A 25,887-nucleotide genomic window follows, 5' to 3' on the forward strand; every position below is an offset into this window, starting at 1 on the left:
TAGTTCAGCAGGTTGCAAAGCAGCAAGTCGATCTCCAATTTGCTCCCACCAATAGCTGGAATACTACAGACAGATTGTAGTAAACACACTACTTTCACAGCAGGGGTGTGTTATTGCTGCTTTTACTCGCATAGGAGTTGACACAAGGTAAGACATAGCCTCAAATACTTTTAGCTTTGAAATGGCATTGGTTTACTATAGTCCATTCCTTCTCTATAGCTCATTTTTAAGTTGTATCTATTAGCTTTGCTTCAAATGTTATTCATTTATGTAAGATGAGTATCCTAGTTTATTGATATGTATAATCATCACATTTTAATTCATCTCACTTTGTTGTTGTATTTGGAGGCTATAGTATTTTGATGCAAGAATAAAGTATCTCATTACACCTGTCTAAAATAAATAATGGATTTATTGTGAAGGTGTATTTTATATAACATGGATTTATTAGACTTGTAGATGTTCCAAAGGTCTGCATCAGTGGCTTGTAGGCTATGTGTAGAAGCCAGGATATGCTAAATGTGTTTATGTTAATTAACGGTCAATTACCGTGAGACCGGCAGTTATTTGCTTGACAATCACCGGCTGACAAAATGTTGTGACCGCCACAGCCCTAATGGCAGCATTAACGTTACGAACACATGTTGCACACACGCACACGCACACACATACACATAACACACACACACACACACACACACACACACACACACACACACACACACACACACACACACACACACACACACACACACACACACACACACACACACACACACACACACTGACAAACAGTGTCTTCTGCAGGTTTCAACTGTGATCAAGATGGGCAATGAACATTCCGAAAACAAGGTATGTTTGATAATAGCCTACTTTTACAGCATGCATGCTTTACTTTGAATGTTGGAATATAGGGGAAAGAAGTATAGTTGTGGCATTTTACACCCAATGGAAGTGTTTGCTGTCTAATAATAGTAGTTTCAAGTTACAAGCAGTAATATATTAGAGATATTACGTGTGCACATACATCTAATACTAATTGATGGTCCGTACAAAATGGAGTAACGATGAAAGTGATGTGATGAAAACAATGATGACAAGAGAAGCTTATGTCAATAATCTTTCTTCTCATAGGCCGAGCAGGCTCCAGAAAAGCATCTGAATGGAGGCTTGAATGGCCATGCTGTAAGCATCTCTTCCAATGGCCTGGAGAATGGTGTGTCTATGAGTGATTTAATAGCCATTTATCCTGTTGTCACCTGATTGTTACCCCATGATCAATAACAACTGGATGCAACACCTCTGTCTGTGATGTCTATCATGTTAACCTAGTTATATATGTACTACTCCAATGGGATTATATGACACTGACAGTATCCCTTGTAATCAATCTTGAATTGCTGGATTAGTCTGGGTCAATTTACAAGTCTCTCATAATTCTCTGTAAATACAGCAATCTGTCAATGCTACTGGGTGGTGTTCAATGTTAACTATAGGCGTAGCCTTCAACATAGAGGATGAACAGATGTTTGATCAGTCCTTGTGTATATTGTCTCACTGGATCAACAGTTATGTACAATGATTTGCAGGCCAAGTCCATATGTATTTTCTTTAAGGGCGATAATATTGATATTGGTAATCTATTCGCTAGCAAGTGAGCAACTAAAGCCACTGTTTCCAGACTGTGTTTGTTTCACACAACTAGCCTGTATGTCCCCAGTAGCATGTTAGTTTTACATACAGCGCAAGGAAAGGTTTTGCTTGCATTTAGCTTAGGGTAATGAGCCTAGCACTGCATTGATTAGTCATAGAGGTAGTATCATTAGGAAACTCCTTTGGTAAAGTTGCATACCATTTCCTATACCCTCCCATGTTCTACTGAATGACATGTTGGGAACTAAGATTAATAATAATTATCCTCTTAGATGTAAGTTCCCCTGTTTTGGGGATCTGCGTGGTTCTGGTACCGGTTCCGACCGACATTTCCGCTTACAAATCGACCTGTGGACACGTAGATCGAAATGGCTTTCATTGAGCGATAGCCCTGGTTCCCACCCACACAGTAGGATTTTTTCGGAGCCTGTGTGACGTAGGACGTGAAATCTGAAACCACTTGAAGCTGGGATGTCCCTCCTACCATTTCATTCGCTCTTCCGACTGTCCATCAACTCCAGGCTGAACCCTACATCAAAGCACATAAATGTCTGCAATCGTTAAATCGTAGCGCAGCAGGAGAGAGTGATTTCTTCACGGTATCACAATCAGAGATCCATTTATAGCCATTATTCTAAAATAAAAAACATTTTCTATTTGTCATAGACGGACAATATTAATATGAGATGGAAGGCGAGTTCCTAACGAGTTCAGGAAGCCAATCTAGAGCTCTGTGAGACATTCACAGTGATGGGGCAGACGTTTTGATCAAGAGAGACCTATAGAAAATATGCACATTTTCTCTAACACTAAACATACAAATGTGTATTTTACAGTTAGTTTAAGGAATGTGAAATCTTATAGTTAGTCGTTTTATAATTTGATGATGCTATACTTAGAAAGCATATAAGTCATTTCAAGCGTTATTCATACAGTTTTGTTGAATAGGAAATACATCATATAAAATATACATTGTACCGTGTACTTGAGCAATTTATAAAACATTTTTTACCAGAAAGGTGAGATTTTTACCTTTCTTTGAGTATGCAGCATTACTAGTTATTGTTTATGGCCCTCATGATAAATAATTACTTTAGGGGATTACGTAGATTACATTTTCGATTATGTTTAGTTACATTGAACTGGCTAATTTCCATTACCGGACATCAAAATGATCATAGCCAGGTATTACATGATGCCCGTGTACAAATGATGAATCATATCATATAACTTTATTTGTCACACAAACTAATTTACTTATATCTTGCAGTTACCAGTGAAGCAGCTGTGGAGCAGAACAGTAAGCCTCCCTCAGTGCCTCCCTCTGAAGAGTCAGGTATAGTGGAGGCAGATGGCAGTGGTCTTGGGCCTGTGGTGATGGAACAGGAGTATGCCATCAAGAAGGTTCCAGAAGTGGAACCAGAGTCTCAGAATGCTAAGACTCAAACCACACCGGAACTGGAACCAGTCCCCCAAGAGAAGGAGGAGCCCAAGAACAGTACGAAAGAAAAAGTGAACATCTTTGAGAACCTGTTCAAGAAGAAAGCTAAACCTCAACCCAACCCTGATCCAGCCCTGGAAAAGGAGGAGCCCATAAAGAAGAAGATTGTGGAGGAGATTAAGAGTTCCCCAGAAGACCAGAAAGTCCCTGTGGCTGTGACCAATGGGATCCAGGCTGTAAGTATCTAATCAGTGATCCCTTCAAGTTGGGTTGGCATTAGTTCCATTTCAATTTCACTCGGTGTACTGATAATTAATTAATGATCATCAACTCCTAACTTGAGATTTTTACATATCGAAATCTAAGTGATTTTGGTTATTCCAATGTAGTTAACTAAGGATATTGCCACTGTAATGTGAGGTGTACTGGGAATTGGTAACATTGATTTACAGTAATATTGCATCTGTTGCGAGAATATCCACAGGTCATTCTTCACTTTCCCAGTGTATAACAAAGCTTATTACAGATCTACCAAACATCCCTGTTGATTCTTGTTATAAAGGAGACAAACGAAGGTGTCATTTCCTTGCCATCATCCATTGAACTGGATTGGGAAATATTGATGGCTGCACGTTTGTTTCCAATGCAACTGGCAGTCAGATTCCCATTTCGGGAGGCAGAATCTGAACTTCCATTACTGCCTGATTTGCTTGCGGCAGACGCCATTGAAATCGCCACTGAAACCACTGAAGAGCAGCCAGAAACCACTGAAGCGCAACCTACGGACAAGAGTGTCAGCCCACCTGAAGAAGAGCCTACGGAGGATAGTGTCAGCCCACCTGAAAAGGAGACAACAGAACTGGTCATTGGTGAAGAAGTCACAGAGGATAAAACTGTAGAGGACAGCACTGCACCTGAAGAAGAGCTGGAAGACATTGCAAGTGTCCATGAAGATGTAGCTGCTGTAGAGTCAGCAATGGCTGAAGAACTTGAATCTAGCCCCATAAGTACTGTAGAGCCTACAGTGAAGAGTGTCAGCCAACCTGAGCAAGAGCCTGAGAGTGTAAGCCCACCTGAAATGGCTGAAGAACTAGAAGAGATTAAAGAACTTCTTGAAGATGTAGCTTCTATAGAGTCAGTGGAACCTCAATCCAGCCCACCCAAAGGAGAAAGGTGCCACTCTCCTTACTTGGTGTTGGAGAATGATGGAAGTGAATCTAGTCATGCATGGACAGTTGTTGAGGAAGATCCAATTTCCAATCAAGAGATCCCTGGTGAAACAGAGCCGGTACCTGAGGATGAAGACACCATTTCACAACCAGAGGACATTTGTGATTCTGAAGAAGACAGGAACGAGGATGAAGACGAAGGAGATGCACTTTCTGGAGATGCTACAGCATCGTTGAGGTTGCTCGGTCAGCTGCAATCGGCATGTATGAAAATTATTGAAGAATCAACATATAGGCCTATCAGTGTCAATGCTGGGGTGTCTACGGAGGGCTGCACTATTTACATTACACTTGAAGTCAGTCTGAGGCAGAGAGGCCAGTCGAAATGAGACTGGGGCTAAAATATTTGGAGTAATTTTCAGCCTGAGGAGCAGGATCCTCCTCCTAAAACCTCAGAGAAGACCCACTGGGCACAGACGTCAGTTCAACGTCTAGTTTTGATTTACATTTGGTTGAGTTGTCAACTAACATGAATTCAACGTGAAATCAACAAAAAATGTCACCATGTCATTGGATTTAGGTTAAAAGTTCTGTGAAAAAATATGAAATGCCCTTATGTTGATGACTATTTGCAAATCTAATCAGTTTCCATGTTGATTCACATAGATTATTTTGGTTGAAATGACATGGAAACAACATTGATTTAACCAGTTGTTGCCCAGTGGGTAGATTGTCCTGTGAATAAATTATTTAAACAATGTGAAAAACAATGAAATTGAACTTAGACTATTTGAAGTATTAGTTTTTTTTATTAATTTTTTTATAGCTAACTTGACATGGTTATATGGTATGGTTTATTATTTTATTTTACCTGTAATCTTTACAATTAAAAGTTTCAAAAGTTTGATTTAAAAGATGGTGTGTCAATGTGTGTCAATGTTTTACTTGTATCTGCCCCTATGTAAATAAACAATTCAAATTCTATTCAATTATTTACATTTAATCTTTTACTAATGTGTACAGATGTAGGATCTGATTTGATCACTCTTTTGTTGATGAGAATTACCCCACACAACAGAAAATGGTCATTTGTAGATTATTCAATGTTTAAAAAGGCTTCTAAAGTTAGCAATTTCCACTTTAACATTTCAGACTTAATTTCACCTAATTTAAAATGTATCAACCCCTACAAAAAATGTCCATGAATTATAATCTATATAATAATTCACATTTCCTGTTGCTGAAGGATTATTTTCCTGCTGTAGCAAACTGGCTCAAATTAAGATCCTACATCTGTAGATCAGTCTGTGGAGTTTATGTAGAGGGGATGGGATGTGTAAACATATTAGATAGAGTCAAATCGTGTTCCGGTTCAACATATAGTGTTGTTCAATGACTGGAGCCAAGCCTAGAAGATGAATGAGCATTGTTTAATTTAAACTAAGTCATATTACTGTAAGGAATATTCAATTAAATTGAAATATCATCAGATAAGTATGGGGGATTTTCTTACAATATCAACATACCACAAAACAAAACAAGATATTTGAGTTTGCTGACATTTCTCAGAGCAAAGAGACAGAAGTCTCCAACATTGCTGAATATCAATGAGTGTGGGTGGAAACAGGCATTAATAAAAGGATGATTGTTGATGATGCCTCGAGTAGGCAGAGGCATGGTTGGAATTGTGCTTCAATCTCAGTGCTGCGTCTAACAAACTCATTGCTTGTGTATCAGCTTCACTGCTCAAACACTCTCTTTTTTGAGGGCTCATTCTTTGCGGTTGTCTATAGGAGCCATTTGCTGAGGTACAGGAGGATACAGAGACTTCAGAGGAGCGTCCCAACCCTAGTCCACAGGCAGAGGAGGTCAAAAGCCACAAAATTGGCGAGGAAAGCAGTCACATTCAGGAAAACCAAGAGGGAGAGACTCAAACAGAAGAGAATCCAGTTATGAACTTCTTCAAAACACTAGTAAGTAGAATTTTCATTGGATTTGATTTGTATTGTTTAAAGAGTTGAAGAGTTATTTTAACAGTAAGGTCCGTAAGTGAGTAGATATACACAAAATATTTGATCTATTTGCCTCATGTTTGTTTTAAAATACGTTTAAAAATGACACTACTTCATAAATCTGTAAACTTTGACAAAATATTTCAAGCCTTTGTAAAAGTCCAACTGTGAAACCACTACAAACACTATTGAAGAACCACAATTTATTTGGTATGGAAAAGAAAGATTGCCATAATGCTGTCATAATTCCAAATAATGCCTCTGAATAGCAAAACATTTAGCCTAATGCTTGATTATGGTATGGTAATCCTAATATTCTGTTGTGAAGTAGGGACCACAGAAAATTACATGAGGAAACAGTGGTCCATCAGTGATGTCATTGTATTTAAGACTGTATAGTGCTGTCAGTGATCATTGTGTGTGAAAATATGTGTAGAGGCAGCATGAGGGCGTCTCTAAGACAGAGTGACCACGTCTTGAAGGAATGATTACACAGGCAGCTATTGTCATTTCTCTTCATCATGCCTTCTTTTGGAATCATGCCTCCATAAAGAGTTAACATAGCTCCAGCTCCAGCCCCATGCCAATCAAATCCTTTGAACATGCGGGAATGTGGTGGTCTTTTGTTCAGCCTATAGTGTGCGCTCACAAGGGAGGCCTGTGCCATTGGAAGTTGAGATGCGTGAAGATAGAGCGAGGGAAGGCCTACGCCATCCCCTGAGCACAATGGCCGTCACAGTGAGAGAGCATGTACTGTATGTGCTTTGCCAGGGACCTCTTTGTGTGCCATCAGTTAGACAACCGTAGATGTCAATGGCTACAGTGCCTTCTGAAAGTATTCATACCCCTTGACTTATTCCACATTTTGTTGTTACAGCCTGAATTCAAAATGGATTAAATATATGTTTTTATTTCTTCTCACCCATCTACACACAATAGCCCATAATGACAAAGTGAAAACATGTTTTTTAAGACTTATTTACATAAGTATTCACACCCTTGAGTCAATACATGTTAGAATCACCTTTGGCAGTGATTACAGCTGTGAGTCTTTCTGGGTAAGTCTCTAAGAGCTTTGCACACTTGGATTGTACAATATTTGCCCATTATTCTTTGCAAAATTCTTCAAGCTCTGTCAAATTGGTTGTTGATCATTGCTAGACAACCATTTTCAAATCTTGCCATAGATGTTCAAGCAGATTTAAGTCAAAACTGTAACTTGGCCACGCAGGAACATTCACTTTCTTCTTGGTAAGCACCTCCAGTGTGGATTTGGCCTTGTGTTTTAGGTTATTGTCCTGCTGAAAGGTGAAAGCAGACTGAACCAGGTGTCTGGTGGAAAGAAGACTGAACCAGGTTTTCCTCTAGGATTTTGTCTGTGCTTAGCTACATTCCATTTATTTTTTATCCTGAAAAACTCCCCTCCCCAGTCCTTAACGATTACAAGCATACCCATAAGATGATGCAGCCACCACTATGCTTGAAAATATGGAGCGTGGTGCTCAGCAATGTTTTGTATTGGATTTGCCCCAAACATAACACTTTGCCACATTTTTTGCAGTTTTACTTTAGTGCCTTGTTGCAAAAAGGATGCATGTTTTGGAATATTTTTCTTCTGTACAGGCTTCCTTCTTTTCACTCTGTCAATTAGGTTAGTATTGTGGAGTAACTACAATGTTGTTGATCCATCCTCAGTTTTTTCCTATCACAGCCATTAAACTCTAACTGTTTTAAAGTCACCATTGGTGAAATCCCTGAGAAGTTTCCTTCCTATCCGGTAACTGAGTTAGGAAGGACGCCTGTATCTTTGTAGTGACTGGGTGTATTGATACACCATCCAAAGTGTCATTAATAACTTCACCATCCTCAAAGGGATATTTAATGTCTGCTTTTTTTTACCCATCTACCAATAGGTGCCCTTCTTTGCGAGGCATTGGAAAACCTCCCTGGTCTTTGTGGTTGAATCTGTGTTTGAAATTCACTGCTCGACTGAGGGACCTTACAGATAATTGTATGTGTAGATAGATGAGGTAGTCATTCAAAAATCATGTTAAACACTATTACTGCACAAAAAGTGAGTCCATGGAACTTATTATGTGACATGTTAAGCACATTTTTACTCCTTAAATTATTTAGGCTTACCATAACAAAGGGGTTGAATACTCATTGACTCAAGACATTTCAGGTTTTCATTTTTAATTTATAAAGATTTGTAAAAACATAATTCCACATTGACATTATGGGGTATTGTGTGTAGGCCAGTGACAAAGAAATCTCAATGTAATCCATTTTAAATTCAGGCTCTAACACAACAAAATGTGGAACATGTCCAGGGGTGTGAATACTTTCTGACGGTGCTGTATATGACTAACTGAAAGACATCTGTCCTATGAAAATAGTAATTTCACTGTTCCCTGTGAATGTAACTCTCTTAAAATACTTTGATATTGCTGCTATCTACTGTAGGTATTACATTTCATTTGAAATAGTTTTATTAAACATCACGATACACTTAAATGCTAGATATTTTTTTATAGGAAACAAAAAGTAGCTAACAATTTTGCCTGCCATCCAAGAATGCACACAGACACTCAATAAACACTGAGTATACAAAACATTAAGAACTTTCCATGACACAGACTGACCAGGTGATTCCAGGTGAAAGCTATGATCCCTTATTGATGTCACTTGTTAAATCCACTTCAATCAGTGTAGATGAAGGGAAGGAGACAGGTTAAAGAAGGATTTTTAAACCTTGAGACAATTGATACATGGATTGTGCATGTGTGCCATACAGAGGGTCAATGGGCAAGACAAAATATTTAAGTGCCTTTGAATGGGGTATTAGAAAGATGTTCATAATGTTTGGTATACTCAGTGTATGTATGTGTGTTAACTAGGTGACTCCCACAAAAAAGAAGCAAGAAACAGCCACCCCTGATGTTGCAAAAGACCAGGTAAGCATGTATTTTTATTTTAAACATAATACATTCTGAAAAAACACTAAATCCCATTTAATACACGTTCTTTAGTATACTGTATATTCTACATGTAATGTTATGCAATTATGTGCCTTTGGTAAAGTCATCTAAAATAATAATGAAAGCATTTTTTCTTGCCGCAGCCTTACTTTACCTTCAGTAGAAAGAGAACATCTTTCTCACTGCTTACACCAACAAAGGTGAAAAAGTAACAAGTGAAACACATCTCACTCTTACCACTTATCATCTTCATCCCTTTGGTAACACAAGGCCTCATTCAACATTGCCGCCATTAACATCTACACTTGAATTCTGTTCTGTTTCAGTAGCAACATATTAACCTACTGTAAGAGGCTTTTGGATGACTGTGATTGTGACTGTTATTGAATTCCGCTGAAAAAAAAGAATATATTAAATCATTCAAATTCATTATATTTCATCCCAATTACGTTAAACAAGCCAATGATTCTTGAACCTAAAACAAGTAGTTAGTTGTGTCAGCAGTCTGCCGTAACTGGCATCCATCTTCTGCTGAAGGCCACACGCAGCTGAGAAGACCTGTGCAGGTCAAGGGGCACCTTCCTCAGCTGTGAAGCCTGTTGCAAAGGATGCCACTGCAGGTCCTCTAAGCAAGCTATTTAGACAGAAGATACATGATCTCTTCACGGAACCAGAATGGTGATTATTCTCCTTTTTACATGCACTAACTAATTGTTTGTTGTTACCAAACATTCACAGAAAGAGGCCCAACCAACAACAACAACTACTGTGAGTACTAACTAAATAAATAAATAAACATATAAATAAATCATGTTTTGTGAGCTATTAACTGGATGTCGGTGATCAACTATTCCTATTTTGCTTCCTTTTCCATTGTGTGTCTCTCTCGAATAGGCTGCACAAGTAGTGGATGCTCCAGCAGCAGCCAAAGGAGGAATGTCAATCCCACCACCTCCAGCCCCACCTAAGATGGAGGTTAAAGCAGAACTAGCTGCCCAACCTGTGACTAACACACCAAAAGAAGAACCAAAGGGTGCTGCCAAAGAACCAGAGGCCGCCAAGCCAAAATCTGACCTCCCGTTCAGCAGACTTTTCAGCAGAAAGGTAAGCCAATGCTGGCACTACAAGGCACTTAGAAGGAATCTTTGGCAAAAGAAATTCAGCAGCTGATAACATTCTGTAAAAGAGAACATAAAACATAAATGTGTGTCAGATTGTAACAGTTTGATGTGAATTTGAGGCACTGATAGGCCTCAAGTCTAAAATCAAGGTTAAGTCAACAAGTGGAGCCAGAGCCCCTGCCAAGCCTGCTGCAGCGGTATGACAATACAACATTCAGCCATTTTGAAACTAACAGAGTTAAGCTCACTGTGACATCCTTCATTTCATTTAACTGTTTTAAAATCATTGCTGGGTACAAGATCTACTAGCTACATCATACAGACTGCTGCCCTTTCTCTTGAGCAGAGCGTCAAGACAGATACCAAACTAAACAGTCCCTCAGAGCAGTCCCTCAGAGCATTCCTGTAAATGTAGATCCATCCTGATACTTCCAGTGACATATTGTGACATTTCATGGAGTTTTATTGCTGATGTTTTTCTCAATGTGGAATCAACACACTTTAGATGGTGTTGCAATCAGCTGGACTGATAGCATGGCTTGTGGAGAATGGGCTTAGGTCTGCATCTATTCATTTATCATCTGTGAACATAAATAGCATAATAGCATCCCAAACAACATCAGAAATCCAACAGAATCTAATTCAGTCATTTTAACCCAAGGAAACAGCAGACCAACTATTAATTTCATACAGAAACTGAATTAGATTTTCATTCTGACTGTATGTGTGCATGTGTGACTTTGTGTCTTTATTTGTGTGGTGAACTGTGCTTCTACAGTCGTGGTCAAAAGTTTTGTATTGGTCTTCACAAAGTTCGCTGCTTCAGTGTTATGATATATTTTTGTCAGATGTTACTATGGTACACTGAAGTATAATTACAAGCATTCCATAAGTGTCAAAGGCTTTTATTGACAATTACATTACGTTTATGCAAAGAGTCAATATTTGCAGTGTTGACCCTTCTTTTTCAAGACCTCTGCAATCCGCCCTGGCATGCTGTCAATTAACTTCTGGGCCACATCCTGACTGATGGCAGCTCATTCTTGCATAATCAATGCTTGGAGTTTGTCAGAATTTGTGGGTTTTTGTTTGTCCACCCGCCTCTTGAGGATTGACCACAAGTTCTCAATGGGATTAAGGTCTGGGGAGTTTCCTGGCCATGGACCCAAAACTTCGATGTTTTCTTCCCTGAGCCACTTAGTTATCACTTTTGCCTTATGGCAAGGTGCTCCATTATGCTGGAAAAGGCATTGGTCGTCACCAAACTGTTCTTGGATGGTTGGGAGAAGTTGCTCTCGGAGGATGTGTTGGTACCATTCTTTATTCATGGCTGTGTTCTTAGGCAAAATTGTGAGTGAGCCCACTCCCTTGGCTGAGAAGCAACCCCACACATGAATGGTCTCAGGATGCTTTACTGTTGGCATGAAACAGGACTGATGGTAGCGCTCACTTTGTCTTCTCCGGACAAGGTGTTTTCCGGATGCCCCAAACAATCGGAAAGGGGATTCATCAGAGAAAATGACTTTACCCCAGTCCTCAGCAGTCCAATCCCTGTACCTTTTGCAGAATATCAGTCTATCCCTGATGTTTTTCCTGGAGAGAAGTGGCTTATTTGCTGCCCTTCTTGACACCAGGCCATCCTCCAAAAGTCTTCACCTCACTGTGCGTGCAGATGCACTTACACCTGCCTGCTGCCATTCCTGAGCAAGCTCTGCACTGGTGGTGCCCCGATCCCGCAGCTGAATCAACTTTAGGAGACGGTCCTGGCGCTTGCTGGACTTTCTTGGGCGCCTGATGCCTTCTTCACAACAATTGAACCTCTCTCCTTGAAGTTCTTGATGATCCGATAAATGGTTGAGTTAGGTGCAATCTTACTAGCAGCAATATCATTGCCTGTGAAGCCCTTTTTGTGTAAAGCAATGATGACGTCACGTGTTTCCTTGCAGGTAACCATGGTTAACAGATGAAGAACAATGATTTCAAGCACCACCCTCGTTTTAAAGCTTCCAGTCTGTTATTCTAACTCAATCAGCATGACAGAGTGATCTCCAGCCTTGTCCTCGTCAACACTCTCACCTGTGTTAACGAGAGAATCACTGACATGATGGCAGCTGGTCCTTTTGTGGCAGGGCTGAAATGCTGTGGAAAAGTTTTTTGGGGATTAAGTTCATTTTCATGGCAAGAGGGACTTTGCAATTAATTGCAATTCATCTGATCACTCTTCATGACATTCTGGAGTATATGCAAATTGCCATCATCAAAACTGAGGCAGCAGACTTTGTGAAAATTAGTATTTGTGTCATTCTCAAAACTTTTGACCACGACTGTACACACCTACCTGTGCCTTGCCATGCAGCCCATACAGTAGAAGGTCTAGTTGGCGTGCTATATGGCACATGTTCAGATTAACATCATTCTCCTCTCCTGTAGACAGTGGAACCAGTGGAGCCACAGCCAGTTGTGGAAGTACAGGTAAAAGGAGAGAACTCTTGGCATACTCCATCCTCACCGTGCCATCTTTTTCTCTTTCTGTCGGGTTGCATGGTGACTGTGGGTGTTCACGCTATCAGTTACAGAGGAGGCTGATGGGAGGAGCTATAAGAGGACGGGCTCATTGTAATGCCTGGAATGGAATCAATGGAACGGAGTCAAACACGTTGTTTCCATGTGTTTGTATTTGGTACCATTCCAGTGACTCCATTATGTTATGATGAGTTTCTCTGGTATCAAGGAATTCAATATGCAAGAAGATATTTAACACTTAGATGGAGAGTTGATAAGTATTTGATAAGTACAAAGTATTTAATAGATACGGTACCGGGTTTGCATAACAAACGGCACGTGCGTTGCCTCTTGTCTTCCGATCTACTAGAGAAAGAAAATATCTCTCTTCTTATAGTCCCTGTTACATATTGCTTCAACAACATCTGGTAACCATCAGTTGGCACTCCCCACCCTGATGGTATCACCTTGTACCCAAGGCAGGATATTCCATCTATCAATCATTCTAAGATAAACAACTGGAATTCTTGGCATTCAGACTCTGTGGCACCATGTCCCAGTTTCAATGTCTCACCTGAGAAGCTACCATCTATACCCCCCATTCTGTCTCGTCCATTTGCCAACCAGTATACCAGCAACATGAGAAATATTGAATTTGAACGGATCTCTCTCCATGCTCACTCCACGTGGACTCCTGTCACACTCCCAAGATACAAGCATGAGAGAAAATCAGTTGATAGCTTCGATTGGATGCTGTACACCTGTTGCAGGTAGAAGTGGTGCTGTACAGGACCGTATTCAATGCCTTTGTTGCGCCTCTTCAGCTGGTTTAGAGTTTTTTTTTAGGTTAAACCGTTCTTGACCAAATTATCCCTGCTATGCATCACGACACCATCTGTAGTTACCTCGAGAGAGGACAGATCATAACAGTTTGACGATGTATGGTCAGAGAGTGTCCTTCTGGCAGCGTACCAATAGGGAAGCTCGAAGTCACTACTGCAAAGACACACAGACACAGACAGACACAAAATAAAACAATGCTACCCAATGGCGAGGCCATCTTCATCTTCTGGTTTGGAACTGTCCTACAGTTGGACACATGGATCCAGGTATCTGTCTCTGCCACTTTTACCATCATCAAGGTAGTCAGCAACACCTAGTTCGGGCCCCTCCACTTAGGGTCTTTCCAGATCTTTCTTCTGTAGTCTTTTACTGCCACAAAGTCTCCAGGGTGCAGACAATGCTCAGATTCTCCTGCTAGATTGGGCAGAGAAACCTTCACCCGTGGGAAGAAAGTCTTAATAACATTGTTAGGTGAGACACAGTATGCTACTGTACCATGTATTCTCATCAGTCAGGAGAAGCCTTGAGATTAGGAAGTGCACATTCATAGACAAGCCCCCTACTTTGTTTCCTGCCACACATACATTTACACATAAAACATTCCATCTAACCCATAACACATGAATTACTACTGCTGATATTCTTAGTACAATTCGCATATTTACCAAAAGGCCCCAGGGGACCAGTAATTCCCCCCTTTGGACACATGACTCACATTGTGATTCATGTGTTCAAAAAATTAAACAACAACATTGCCTGTTAAACCAAAATAATACATTAAATTAGAATGACAACCCTTGATAACGTCTTAAATTAATTGTATCCCATAAGGTAATTCAGGAATAGTAAAATTGACACTCTCTCTCTGTCCTTGTCATGGTCCGAATCACAAATATGGCTATGAACTATAAACTCCTTCATAATTATCAGTGTTTACATATTACATTTAAATCTCACACAATGTTTGTAGGCTCTCTAGTGAGGGTGATCAGGCCTCACCAGAAAGTCAGAACAGAGGTCAGAGGTAATTGAAATCCTTCAAATAAGTGTTTCATTCTATAGTAGACTAATCATTAACAACAGTCAAAAGATTTCATACATTTCGTATCCCAAGTGTACAGTAAGTCCTCAGTACAGTTCTTTTCAAAATAAATCACATATGTTTAATTAAAACTCACTCAGAAAATAAAACTTCAAAACCCACTAAACAAAATGAAATAGTCCACTCAGTCAAACATGTTTTAACACCACTACCAAATATACATAACAAGTGTATTGTGTGGTTATTTGCAAACCATATGGTAAACAAAACAAACATAAATAAATAAAATAAAATGGTCAGGCCTTGTTTTATTTGGTAGCTCCCTTCACTGCCTACTCCGGATATCTTACTACTTATAAAACTGCCAAATTTAACTAACATCTCTCCCCAAGACCACATACTCGGGAACATCTGAAAAAGATAATGAAACCCCCTTCTCCTGTAAGAAAAAGTATAGATATTGTTAACATTCACTCTAAATCATTAACGATCATGACGATGATAATTCCACTATCTTCCCTCACATCTTAATCGATGTTTACATTTAATTCCTCATTACTACTCCAGAATAAGATGACCTAAAATCTCTCACAAGATGAAAACCACCCAAAGTTCTCTGATTTTGCAGTGAGTATTTTTTATTGATTACCCTTTAGACTCCACTGTCCGTAATTCACACAAGGATTATTCAACCCCAAAATCGGCTCCATTTGCTCCATGTCAAATTATCGTGGTATCGTTACTGGATCAACAAAATAGGTAATAGCTGTTTCGCCTTAGATTGTTCCTGTCAACCCTCTGCATGTCATATTTTATTCAGTCGGCAATATAATCAATTACTACGCATAAGGAATCAATGATATTTTATCTCATAGCTTTTATTTAAAAGGTTGTTTGAGACGTTGTCTCCTACTTTTCCCTTAACATACATACTATAGGGGACTTCCATCAGTCCTGAAAAATAGACTCCCACTCAAGACACATTAGATAATACCGTGTTCCATTAAGTGTAATATACACCTTCTAAACTAACAAACCCATAACTACTTTCTGGTAATCTTGTTGCAATGATTTAGTAAAAATATAAATGTGTTGTTTAATCAATCCAGAACCTACAAAAAGTTGGTGCTGTCCCATCAGCGTAATAGTCAAAACTACCTGAAATCCACTGTTCCATGTAACGGAAACAGATTATCATCTTTAGAATTCAGTAACTGCTTGCATAAATCACTGGTGTTACGCAACTATAGAATTGAGTAATAATAATTAGAAATCATTTTAAAAAATCCCTATTCAACTATTCAGATCTCTGCTTCAAATTTCCCACTACATCCTTACACCAGCGGCGTAAAACATGGCATTAGTAAAGCCTATCCACAAACCACCAATAACTAATAGCATATTTGCATTCACCTTGTTAGCAAACATTATTGTCATTCCAGTCTACACAAACAATTCAATTCTACATTCTCATTTCCCAATTACATTAGCTCTTTAATGATAATTAGTTTGATGGAAACCCTAAATTGGCTTTGTACTATATTATAAGTGACATCGTTAATTTCCAAACCTTATGGGCAGTTTTCTCTTACATGTTGTACCCGGATGGAGAAAATCCCATAAGCCTTACTAGTTACATGTACATCATTAGGTTAAGTCAGTTCCCTATGTTATCCAAAAAGTGGACATACGCGAATCCATTGTCTAAGACTATTACCCCTAGTTTGTAGGCAGTCACATAATGCTTAACCTTATCTCTATCAAATGATCCATAAATGGCACCAACTCAGAAAACGTTTATTTATTGTTTCCCACCCCTCACGTACGTCTATGTTTTGGGTGCGCAAGTTAGCATATATTAATATTATTACAATTATGACTTTATGAAATCTCTATTAATCGATTACACACACATAAAATTAATCATATTTTCACATATTTACATAATCCATATAGAACGTTAGAAACTCCTAGGTAATCACATCAACCAATCCCTTTGTGTTTTTAACGATTCTCAATCGACACAAATCAGCTTCTTAAACATACTCCCAGCGGAACCAAAAAACAGACTTTAGCTTCCCGGACACTGCCCTGCCTGTCATGGGATCCTCCCAGAAAATACAGACTTTCCACTACTTTGTAAAACACCATCCCTGCTATCAATACCACTGCTTGATCTTCTATGACCTAATTCTGTTATATATCGAAACTTATTATCCAAACTTGTATCAAATTATCATACACATTTCTATAACTTATAATGCACACTTCAGATTAAAATTAATTTCTGCTCTCTGTTCATAAGGTAGCCTATGTTGTTCCATTCAATTACTTAACTTCGTTAGCTGACCTTTGCTCCTTATTAATTATATTTCCAGGCCATCATGCGCTCATTAAATCCCATGCTTTATACGCCAATTTCTTATAATCTAAATCCCATTTCGTGTTGCTTACGGCGATATTGTCAATTATATATTTTCACGCTATCTGTAACTTATCCCTTTTAAAACTACCATCTTGAGGATACTCATTATCTGTCCATGCTGATAAATCACTGAGATATGGTTCCACATAGAAAAATCCTAATTTTCTTAACATCCATTCGTGCGATGTGTGATTTTCTATACTTTTAAAAGAGACATGTTTTAAATGCGGATTTGTCTGCAATAATTTCATCATTTCCTTTCTTTGTCTTCGAGGCAAATCAAGCTCTGATTTATTCTTAATTGTGATTGTCTTGCCAGATACCGGTCTACTGAGTTGGCTCCCCAATGTTTTTATATTAGTTAATGCAATGTTAGTAATTAAATGTTTGAATCAAATCCCCATCTTGTTCTTCTTTGTTTGTTTTTTTAACATTTTGTTTGTCTATTTAGCCAGTGGTGCCGTAATCCAAAATGTTAAATTGTAGCTGCAGTATTAGTTATGGTTTTCTTTCTCTCTTGCCCGTCTTGAGTAATTCACAAAGGACTAATTCTCTCTTATAGGGATTTTACAAAGGACTCTAACCTTTACTCAAACCTAACACTTTATGATGATTTTTACACACCAAAGGACTCAAACCTATATTTTTATATCTTTATAATGTCGTACACATTAAAGGACTCAAACCTAAAACTTTATGACGATTGTACACACCAAAGGACCCAAACCTATATTGTTCTATCTTTATAATGTCGTACACATTAATGGACTCAAACCTAATCTTGTTAAACCCACTCTCCTTCTCCTCTGTTGTTTTTACTCATTACTCTGAACACACCCTGTTTTGAATCATAGCACCATGTCATTGTCTAATTTCATATTTCTCCCTACATCTCTTTAAATAACTCAACACAACTAATTTTCCCCCTCAAAAATATTGAATTGTAAATGTTCTTTACAGCTCAGCTTTACCACAGATAAGCAGAGTTTAACACAATCCAAAAAATGAAGGTCTGCTTACCTGTCGGTTAGGCCGTAAACTGTATCCCGTTTGTAGACGCCAATCTGTTATGATGAGTTTCTCTGTTATCAAGGAATTCAATATGCAAGAAGATATTCAACACTTAGATGGAGAGTTGATACAAAGTATTTAATAGATATAGTACCGGGTTCGCATAACAAACGGCACATGCGTTGCCTCTTGTCATCCGAACTACTAGACAAAGAAAATATCTCTCTTCTTATAGTCCCTGTTACATATTGCTTCAACAACATCTGGTAACCATCAGTGGGCACTCCCCACCCTGATGGTATCACCTTGTACCCAAGGCAGGATATTCCATCTATCAATCATTCTAAGATAAACACCAGTAAGCTCCCTCAACATACTGGCATTCTTGGCATTCAGACTCTGTGGCACCAAGAGTTACCTATCTAATGGATTTAACCTCGTTCCTACAACACTGTGAAACCACGTCAAATCACATTCCTTCCATTACAATGAGCACATCCTCCTATAGCTCCTCTCACCAGCCTCCTCTGATCAGTTACAAGTTGTTTAATTCATCTCATCAATACGGTGTCCCTAAGGGGCAAAGTACATCATATCTCTTTTACAGTACCAGTTTTGGTACCTGAGTAGAGATTTTCATCCCCCTCTTATCTGTTTAGTGGGTTCTTTTCTGGTTCTTCCAGGTGGCGGACTCTTGTTTCTAATGGGCTCTCACACCTTCCTTAATCCTGACAATGGTTTATAATTAAGTTTTCTCTTTTGCTATTTCGATAAAGAAGGTAGACTCCTCAAAGATGGCCACTCTGGAGGCCTCTGCCAAACCAGAACCACCACCACCTGCACCAGAGGAAGAGAAGACACCTGCTGCATCCAAAGCCTCTCCTTTCACTTCCTTTTCTCTTTTCAAGGTAAAGCAGACATTTTACTCATATCTCACTTTGGTTCTCAACGGGAACTACACATGAAATGTCATTTTGGAAAGACAGGAAAATGTGTAAATGTGATAAACAATAACGGAATGGTGTGATAATTTGAGGACCTGCTAAACCAAATGGCCTCAAAAGTCCAGACAGCTTCAACAAGTGGAGTCCGACTCCTCAAGAAACCTTTCAAAGGGGTAAATGACCATACTTGCCAGCCAGTGTGAAATTAACAAGAGTGATCTCACTGAGTTCAGCTTATGCTATGCTGGTACTACCATATTGAAGTATCCTGCACAAATAATGAAATATCCTCCATAAATAATGTATATTATTTGGTACAGCAATTGAGATGTTGCATACACATGATCCGAAAACAGCTGGTAGTGATACTTTCTAATATCTCATCATTTTATCATCTTTACCAGCCATAACAATGCTCCCATTTATGTAGTCACTATTTCATTGCATCAGTTGTGCTCATGTATTGTGCTAGTCAGTGTGTTAATGTGTGTGCTCAGCTTTTTTAACTGGTGAGAGCAAGGAGGCAACATCATAATTAAGCTTCCTTTTGGATCGAAACTTGGAAGCCCAATGGCTTTCAGATGAACATTAAATGACTCAAATTATACTTTGAAATTTATCTCTTGATTATTTGTCATAATTCAATCAGGCTGCTGAGCCGAAAAAGGAAGCCCCTGCCCCAGCTGCAGAAGCGGTAGCTGGCCCAAGTGTAGCCAAGGATGAACCAAAGGCCCCAGAGGCCCCTGCTGTGGACAGCAAGCCCGTGTCAGGGCCCTCCGAAGGTGTGGAGAATTCCCCCGTCCTCCCTAAGAGACTGGAGAAGAGGAACTCCATCCACTTGTTCTTCAAAAACCTGGTAGGCTGAATTTGCAATCCCTCTCATAGCCAAATTTGCAACCAGTAGATGGCCTCGGCAACTCCCCATGACTATGAACTGTACTTCACTACGAAATGTCATTGAAAGATATTGCTTTGGGCAAAGTCATGTGAGGAAAGCAAATATAGGTTATTCCATGCAGTTTGAGCTACACTGATGACCAAAATGACCCTTCCCTTTCCTTGCAGGGCAAACGGCAGACAGATGCTGGAGTACAAACAGAACCAGAGAAGACCAAATAAAACGGAAACACCCTTTCAAACCTCACATGTCATATTTTTGCCAAACAAAATTAATCTGGAAATGAACTTTTTGTTTGTTAGATACATTATGTTTCTGGTCACACTACTGAAGGGATGATGGTAAGAGCAAGTGGTTTGAGGGGGAGAGGTGGACTGTGGACTGGTCTGTTCTAGTCTAATCTGTGTGGAGGATTTCAGAGAATTGTTCTTTGTGGAGGAGGTAAAATATATATTTTTTTCTGGTTCAAAGGCTTGATAGGTAGAGAAAAGTGTGGTTTTGTGACGTATACTGAGAGCAAAATCCATTTTCTATACAGTATTTACCCTTGTTTTAACACACGTCAAACTCATTCCACGGGGGGCCGATCGTCTGCTGGTTTTTGCTCCTCCCTTGATTGATTGATTGATTGATGAATTAAGGTCACTAATTAGTAAAGAACTCCCCTCACCTTGTTGTCTCGGTCTTAAAAACGAAAAACCTGCAGACACTAGGCCCTCCATGGAATGAGTTTGACACCCCTGCTTTAACATATTAATATATCTAAGGATCTAATGCAAATATTACCTTTAGCATATTTTCCCCCCTCTTTATATACACATTTTACTAGTCTGAAAGAACTTGTGGAGTGCATACAATGGTTTCAGATAAGTTCATAGGACGTCTTGGAGAAGAGATGCATTAAGCTCAGCTTGGGATAGAGAGATAGTAATGGAATATACTCAACATTTAATGGAGGAGTTGGTGAAATGGTGGATATTCCTGCCAAGATGTTTTGATTTAGGCTAGACACATGCAATTTACAATGTACGTTTTAAACTTTGCAGGAACTATAGACGGATGCAAATATATGTCAAACACTAAATTACAATTCATGATTATATAATAGTACACGGGGGACCTCACAATCATTACGTTTTTTGGGAACTACACAGATCATCTGGTAGTCTATATAGCTAACACTGCACAGTCATGAATCATATCTGATTAACATTTTTCTGAAGAATAAAGGTTAGTTTTAATTTGAGTGTACTGCTTTACATGTGTGTGCCTGTTTGAATGCAGTTGTTATCATCTTGGGGATCATGTCTGTTTATTTCTGCATCTATAATTTGATAGACTGGACCTGGAAGTATAATGTGGGGGCGGGGGGGGGTTATTGTTCTACTAAGCTAACAGATTTTTTAAAAGATCATACCATTGATACTTTAGCTTTTAATTTAAGGACCCCTGGAGGTACAAAAAATATTTTAAAAATCAATTTGATAAAATATTGAATTTGGCCTTTACTGATATAGCCCATAGAAACACATTGAATAACACAAAAATAAATAATAAGGAATAAGGTTTTGAAGTGTCTGTCCTATATCTAGGAGATTCTTTTTGTACACATTTTAACCCCTTTTTTGGGGGGTCACAAAACTACTTCCATACTTCCATTAATTTTTCAAACCAGTACCGGGGTACCTTCAGACGAGTCCTTTGAAACTTGTGGGGAGTCCCGTCGTGTGAGTCGCCCCTTTCCATAGAGTGGTCATATTCATTTGTAGGCCAAACCATTCGGACGCTACAGACATTTTCGTGAGAAGACTGATTTTCGGCATGTATCCTGGTCTGGCAAACAGCGCTGTAGCTCTGACACTTTCCACAACAGATGCAGAAGGCGGACATAGGTTGATGCGGTGGATTGAGACACAGCCCATGAAAAAAAAAAACAGATACATGTACAGAATCTCTAGCTTAAACAGATAGATTTTGATGGGATTTTTTATTATTATGTTAATTAGATTGACGCACGGGTGCGTTGATCGACTCTAGGGGGTATTTAAAGCTATTTTTCTGTAACTGTAAAGAGAATAAATGTGTACAATTATTTGTTTTCTTGTTTTCTATTTCACAATTTAGGCCAAAAGTTATCAGTATAGGGAAATACGAAAACATATTTAGAGTGAACTTAAATGCCCCTGTAATATATTGATTTAATGTTATCATCAAACATGGTTATCAAGTGTTGCAATAAAAGACATGACCCAACAAGTTTATCAACACATCTTGTATTCCTGAAGTAGGGAGCCAAGCTGTCTCAGCTATGTTAGAAGACCACACCTCGTTGAATACAAACATCTTAAACACTGAACAGCACCCTTGCTAATTACCCAAGCAACATGGCTTTGATTGTTATGGCAATTGTCAGGCATTCATGTTAGATGAAAATAAATGAGAGCCTTAGAGAGTATGAAAAATCCTCACAGGCAAATAATTTTACCAGCTGATCTGAAGGATTGTAAGCCTGTATGTGATCAAGGAGTGACTCTAATCTTTTTTTATAGCATCCTTATATTAATTTGTGTGGTGATTCATAGCTGAGTTTGCATCATGGAGTCCTCTGTTTGTGGAGGAATGTGTTTTAGATGGCTGTGTCTGAGATCATACACCTTTAAGTGATGAGGCGCCGTGCCTGAAGGCGTAACTCACACTGCTCCTTTGTTAACTGAAGCACTGTTATTCTTGCATTGCCCCCTGTAATCACTGTGATCGGTTCAAATTGTGCATCAAAGTAATTTCCCATGAAGTGGCAGGGAAAAAGAGAGGAGGGAAGGGAGCTACGCTATGGGTAGGGTAGTAACAGATGGTTATTTGGTCCATTGTCTGTCCTTTTCCCCTTGCAGATCATTTCAACTTAAGATGCAATATCACATTTTGCTCTGACAGTAACCATATAATGCTAATGTGTCTTAGAGAAGTGAGTTAAATTGTATTATCTTCAGAAGAGCTGAAGTAAATGGTAGCACATGGACTAGGAGAAAAACCGCAGCTGGGTCATTCCACCAATTCGGTGTCTTTTGAGAAGTGTAACTTGGTAAAGAAAAAACGTTGATTTCACCTAATTTTAACATTGTCATAAAGAGCACATGTACAATTCAATAAAAACACGTTCTCCCATCTTAAGAGGTTTAATAGAAAAAATACTATAGTAATTGCCTATTAAGTGCCAAATAAAGTAACAGGGTTGACCATAACAGGGTTGACGATTAAGTGATAATCCCCTCGAAGCTGGTGTTTGGAGGATATATTGGCACGGGTGTTCTTAGGCCCGAGACAAAGTAAAGTGCCAGCAAACCGTGCCAATTTATCCTCCAAACACTGGCTTCGAAGGTTGAGATGTTATGCCCGACCCGCTCAGTTTTCCACCACAAAACACCAGCAAATGGCCAAAAAGAGTAGAACCAGCTCACCTGATTTTACACTATGATTTGACTATTAGATGTTCAATGTTTATTTTCAAAAACTATTTCTGAAACAAGAGTTCAGTTCACGTAACAAGGTTGACCTTAAAATGAGGGACAGACATAAATGAACCTCTAATCACATGAAATAAATTATCATTTGTCAAAGCAACAAAATAACTAGGCCTTTACAATGATGGTGAAAACTTGGAGACATTTTAGTGTTAAGTGGGTTAAAACCTTCCTAGAAGTCACAGACGGTGCATGGAGGGACATGTCAAAATGCGGATATTTTGGCACTTTAGCAAGCCTTTATTCATATATAAAATCAGATTGATTGAATGCTCCATGTGGTCTATATTAAAGGGCACTTTATTTAATATAACTTGCTATTAAAATTCAATATTGGTGCACAATTTCTACTTCAAATATCAAAGGGACGCAAAAGGCCCTCATTTCGTGGAACGACGAAGCTTTTTTCTAAATGTGCTTTGACTAATGAGTACAAACCAGACAGACAGTTATGAAGAGTGGTAGACTTTATGATAATGCATTCACTGACTGATACATCTGAACTTACTTTGACTTCACCTTTGTGGCAGTATAAACACTCTGGAATATGCCAAATGCCAGATGTTTCATAGTCATATTCATAGTGAATCCTTATACCACTACAACAGGTAAAACGTTCCTACACTCCATAATTGTTGAGTTGCTTCTGCAGAAGACAAGAAGGGTGTAGCATAGCAACAGGGCTAGAAACCTCAGTGTGAACGTTGTGCAATAGGAAGATTTAACCATAATATCTCCTAGTTAAGAAACTGTCATCCTCCTCCAGAGGCGATGATCTATGACCATGCTGGTTCAGTTGATCACAGGACAGTAAGTGTGAGTGTGTGAATGAATGCACACCACACAGCACAGAGTACCAAGAGGGGGTAGGAGAGCAAAGGGACTAGTGGGCTGCTTGGGAGCCCTATGGGAACTGGGGAGGGCTGCTGTCAGCACCAATGTCTGTCAAGGCTATGCAGTGCTTTGGTGCTCTGCTCTGCAGCACCATGTGCATGGGGGATCACATTACAAGGACCAATGAAGACACAACATATTCCCAGGCCTCCCAATAACAGTTTAATGGCAATATCCAACTACCAGATTATGTTAAACTAACTGATATACTGTATTGTCAAGTCTGTATCAGCAGGCCATTGAGCATAATGTGGATGTATAGGATTCAGTATTCAGATGAACAGAGGCGCTCTTTAGAGGTGTGGCACCGGAGGGTGTTTTGTCATGTATTATGTGAAATTCTTTTGAGTTGAGTTGCTGATCTTGCTGGTTTGAGGGCCTGGGTGGACATGGCTAACAACCTTGTTTAGATTGTTGTTGACCTTATGGCTCATGAAGTGTAATAACTCTCCCAGTATTTAGTAGTGTACATCTATGGGACGCATCCTCTCATAATATCAAGTCCTTTCTGGCTTTGAAGATCTAAAGTGATCAATCCAAGGTCCATATTCCATGAATATAACATACAATACATTACATTTATAAGGAAATATGTTTTGGGTGTATACCGCAATACAGGAAAGAATAACTGTATTTCCGAGCAGCCAAAGCATTAGAAGAGGACAGTCAACACCAAATAACAATTTCTCTATCAAGCAGATGTAGAATATAACTAATCTTGATCTTGACCAGTTTAGAAAATTAAAACTATAAGAACTTTTACCTTATGTTGTAAGAATGTTTATCCTTCTTAAAGGCCTACAATTGATGATGAAAACAGCTTTAGAGATTCTATATTATCAGTGTCTTTCAGACAGAGCAGCACTATGGTTATAAAGGAAGCTGATCCGTGTGTCTGGAAGGGAACAATGCAGTCAGCTGTTGCTGACACATCCAGACAAGAACAAGTCTACATGCATAGTCTGTGAGGAGGACCTGACTCATGCACCCGTCCCTACATCACATATCAGAGCAGCGGGTTGAATACAAAATAATTATTTGTTTTGCTAATATGCTAAAAGATACCTTTCTCACCAACTCTATAATACAATTTGTTTTGTTTTCTTCTTTTGTAGAATAGAGACTGATATTAGCTTTACCAATGTACCAATGACCTGAAATACAACAATTAATTGAAGTTACCTTTGGGGATTTTTTTTTTTGTATTCTATTTTATTTTATTATGTTCTAAATCTCTGTTAATACAAACAATAGTGTATAGTACTTATTTCGTTTTGCCAATAGGATGTATTCTTGACATATGTTATTTTGTGTCTTCTTGCAACTCAAGTCAGAGGAAGACCGTGTGCTCTATTGCTCCCTGAATTATTGACTGAACAGAGCAACTTCTTTGCTTGGTATTTTTTTGTTAGGATCATTGGACAATACAAGCT

The 25,887-nt window shown here is 39.0% G+C and overlaps 1 protein-coding gene across 2 annotated transcripts; it reads left to right on the forward strand.

Annotated features, from left to right (window-relative positions):
• On the forward strand, positions 1–22,293 carry bcas1 (brain enriched myelin associated protein 1). 2 transcript variants are annotated; one of them, XM_084184527.1, is made up of 12 exons: positions 1–147; positions 796–852; positions 1,135–1,216; positions 2,924–3,330; positions 6,057–6,236; positions 9,176–9,232; positions 9,995–10,024; positions 10,151–10,360; positions 12,808–12,849; positions 18,977–19,108; positions 19,794–20,000; positions 20,210–22,293. In XM_084184527.1, exons 2-12 carry the CDS (start codon positions 826–828, stop codon positions 20,261–20,263), a joined length of 1,428 nt encoding a protein of 475 aa, XP_084040653.1. In that variant the 5' UTR covers positions 1–147; positions 796–825; the 3' UTR covers positions 20,264–22,293. The 2 variants fall into 2 exon arrangements, with proteins under 2 accessions (XP_084040653.1, XP_084040654.1); XM_084184528.1 differs by lacking the exon at positions 12,808–12,849 and having other exon boundaries at positions 2–147.
• Positions 22,294–25,887: the final 3,594 nt, after the last annotated feature.

Source organism: Coregonus lavaretus, assembly GCF_964263955.1.
Source record: "Coregonus lavaretus genome assembly, chromosome: 20".
Lineage (NCBI taxonomy): Eukaryota > Metazoa > Chordata > Actinopteri > Salmoniformes > Salmonidae > Coregonus > Coregonus lavaretus.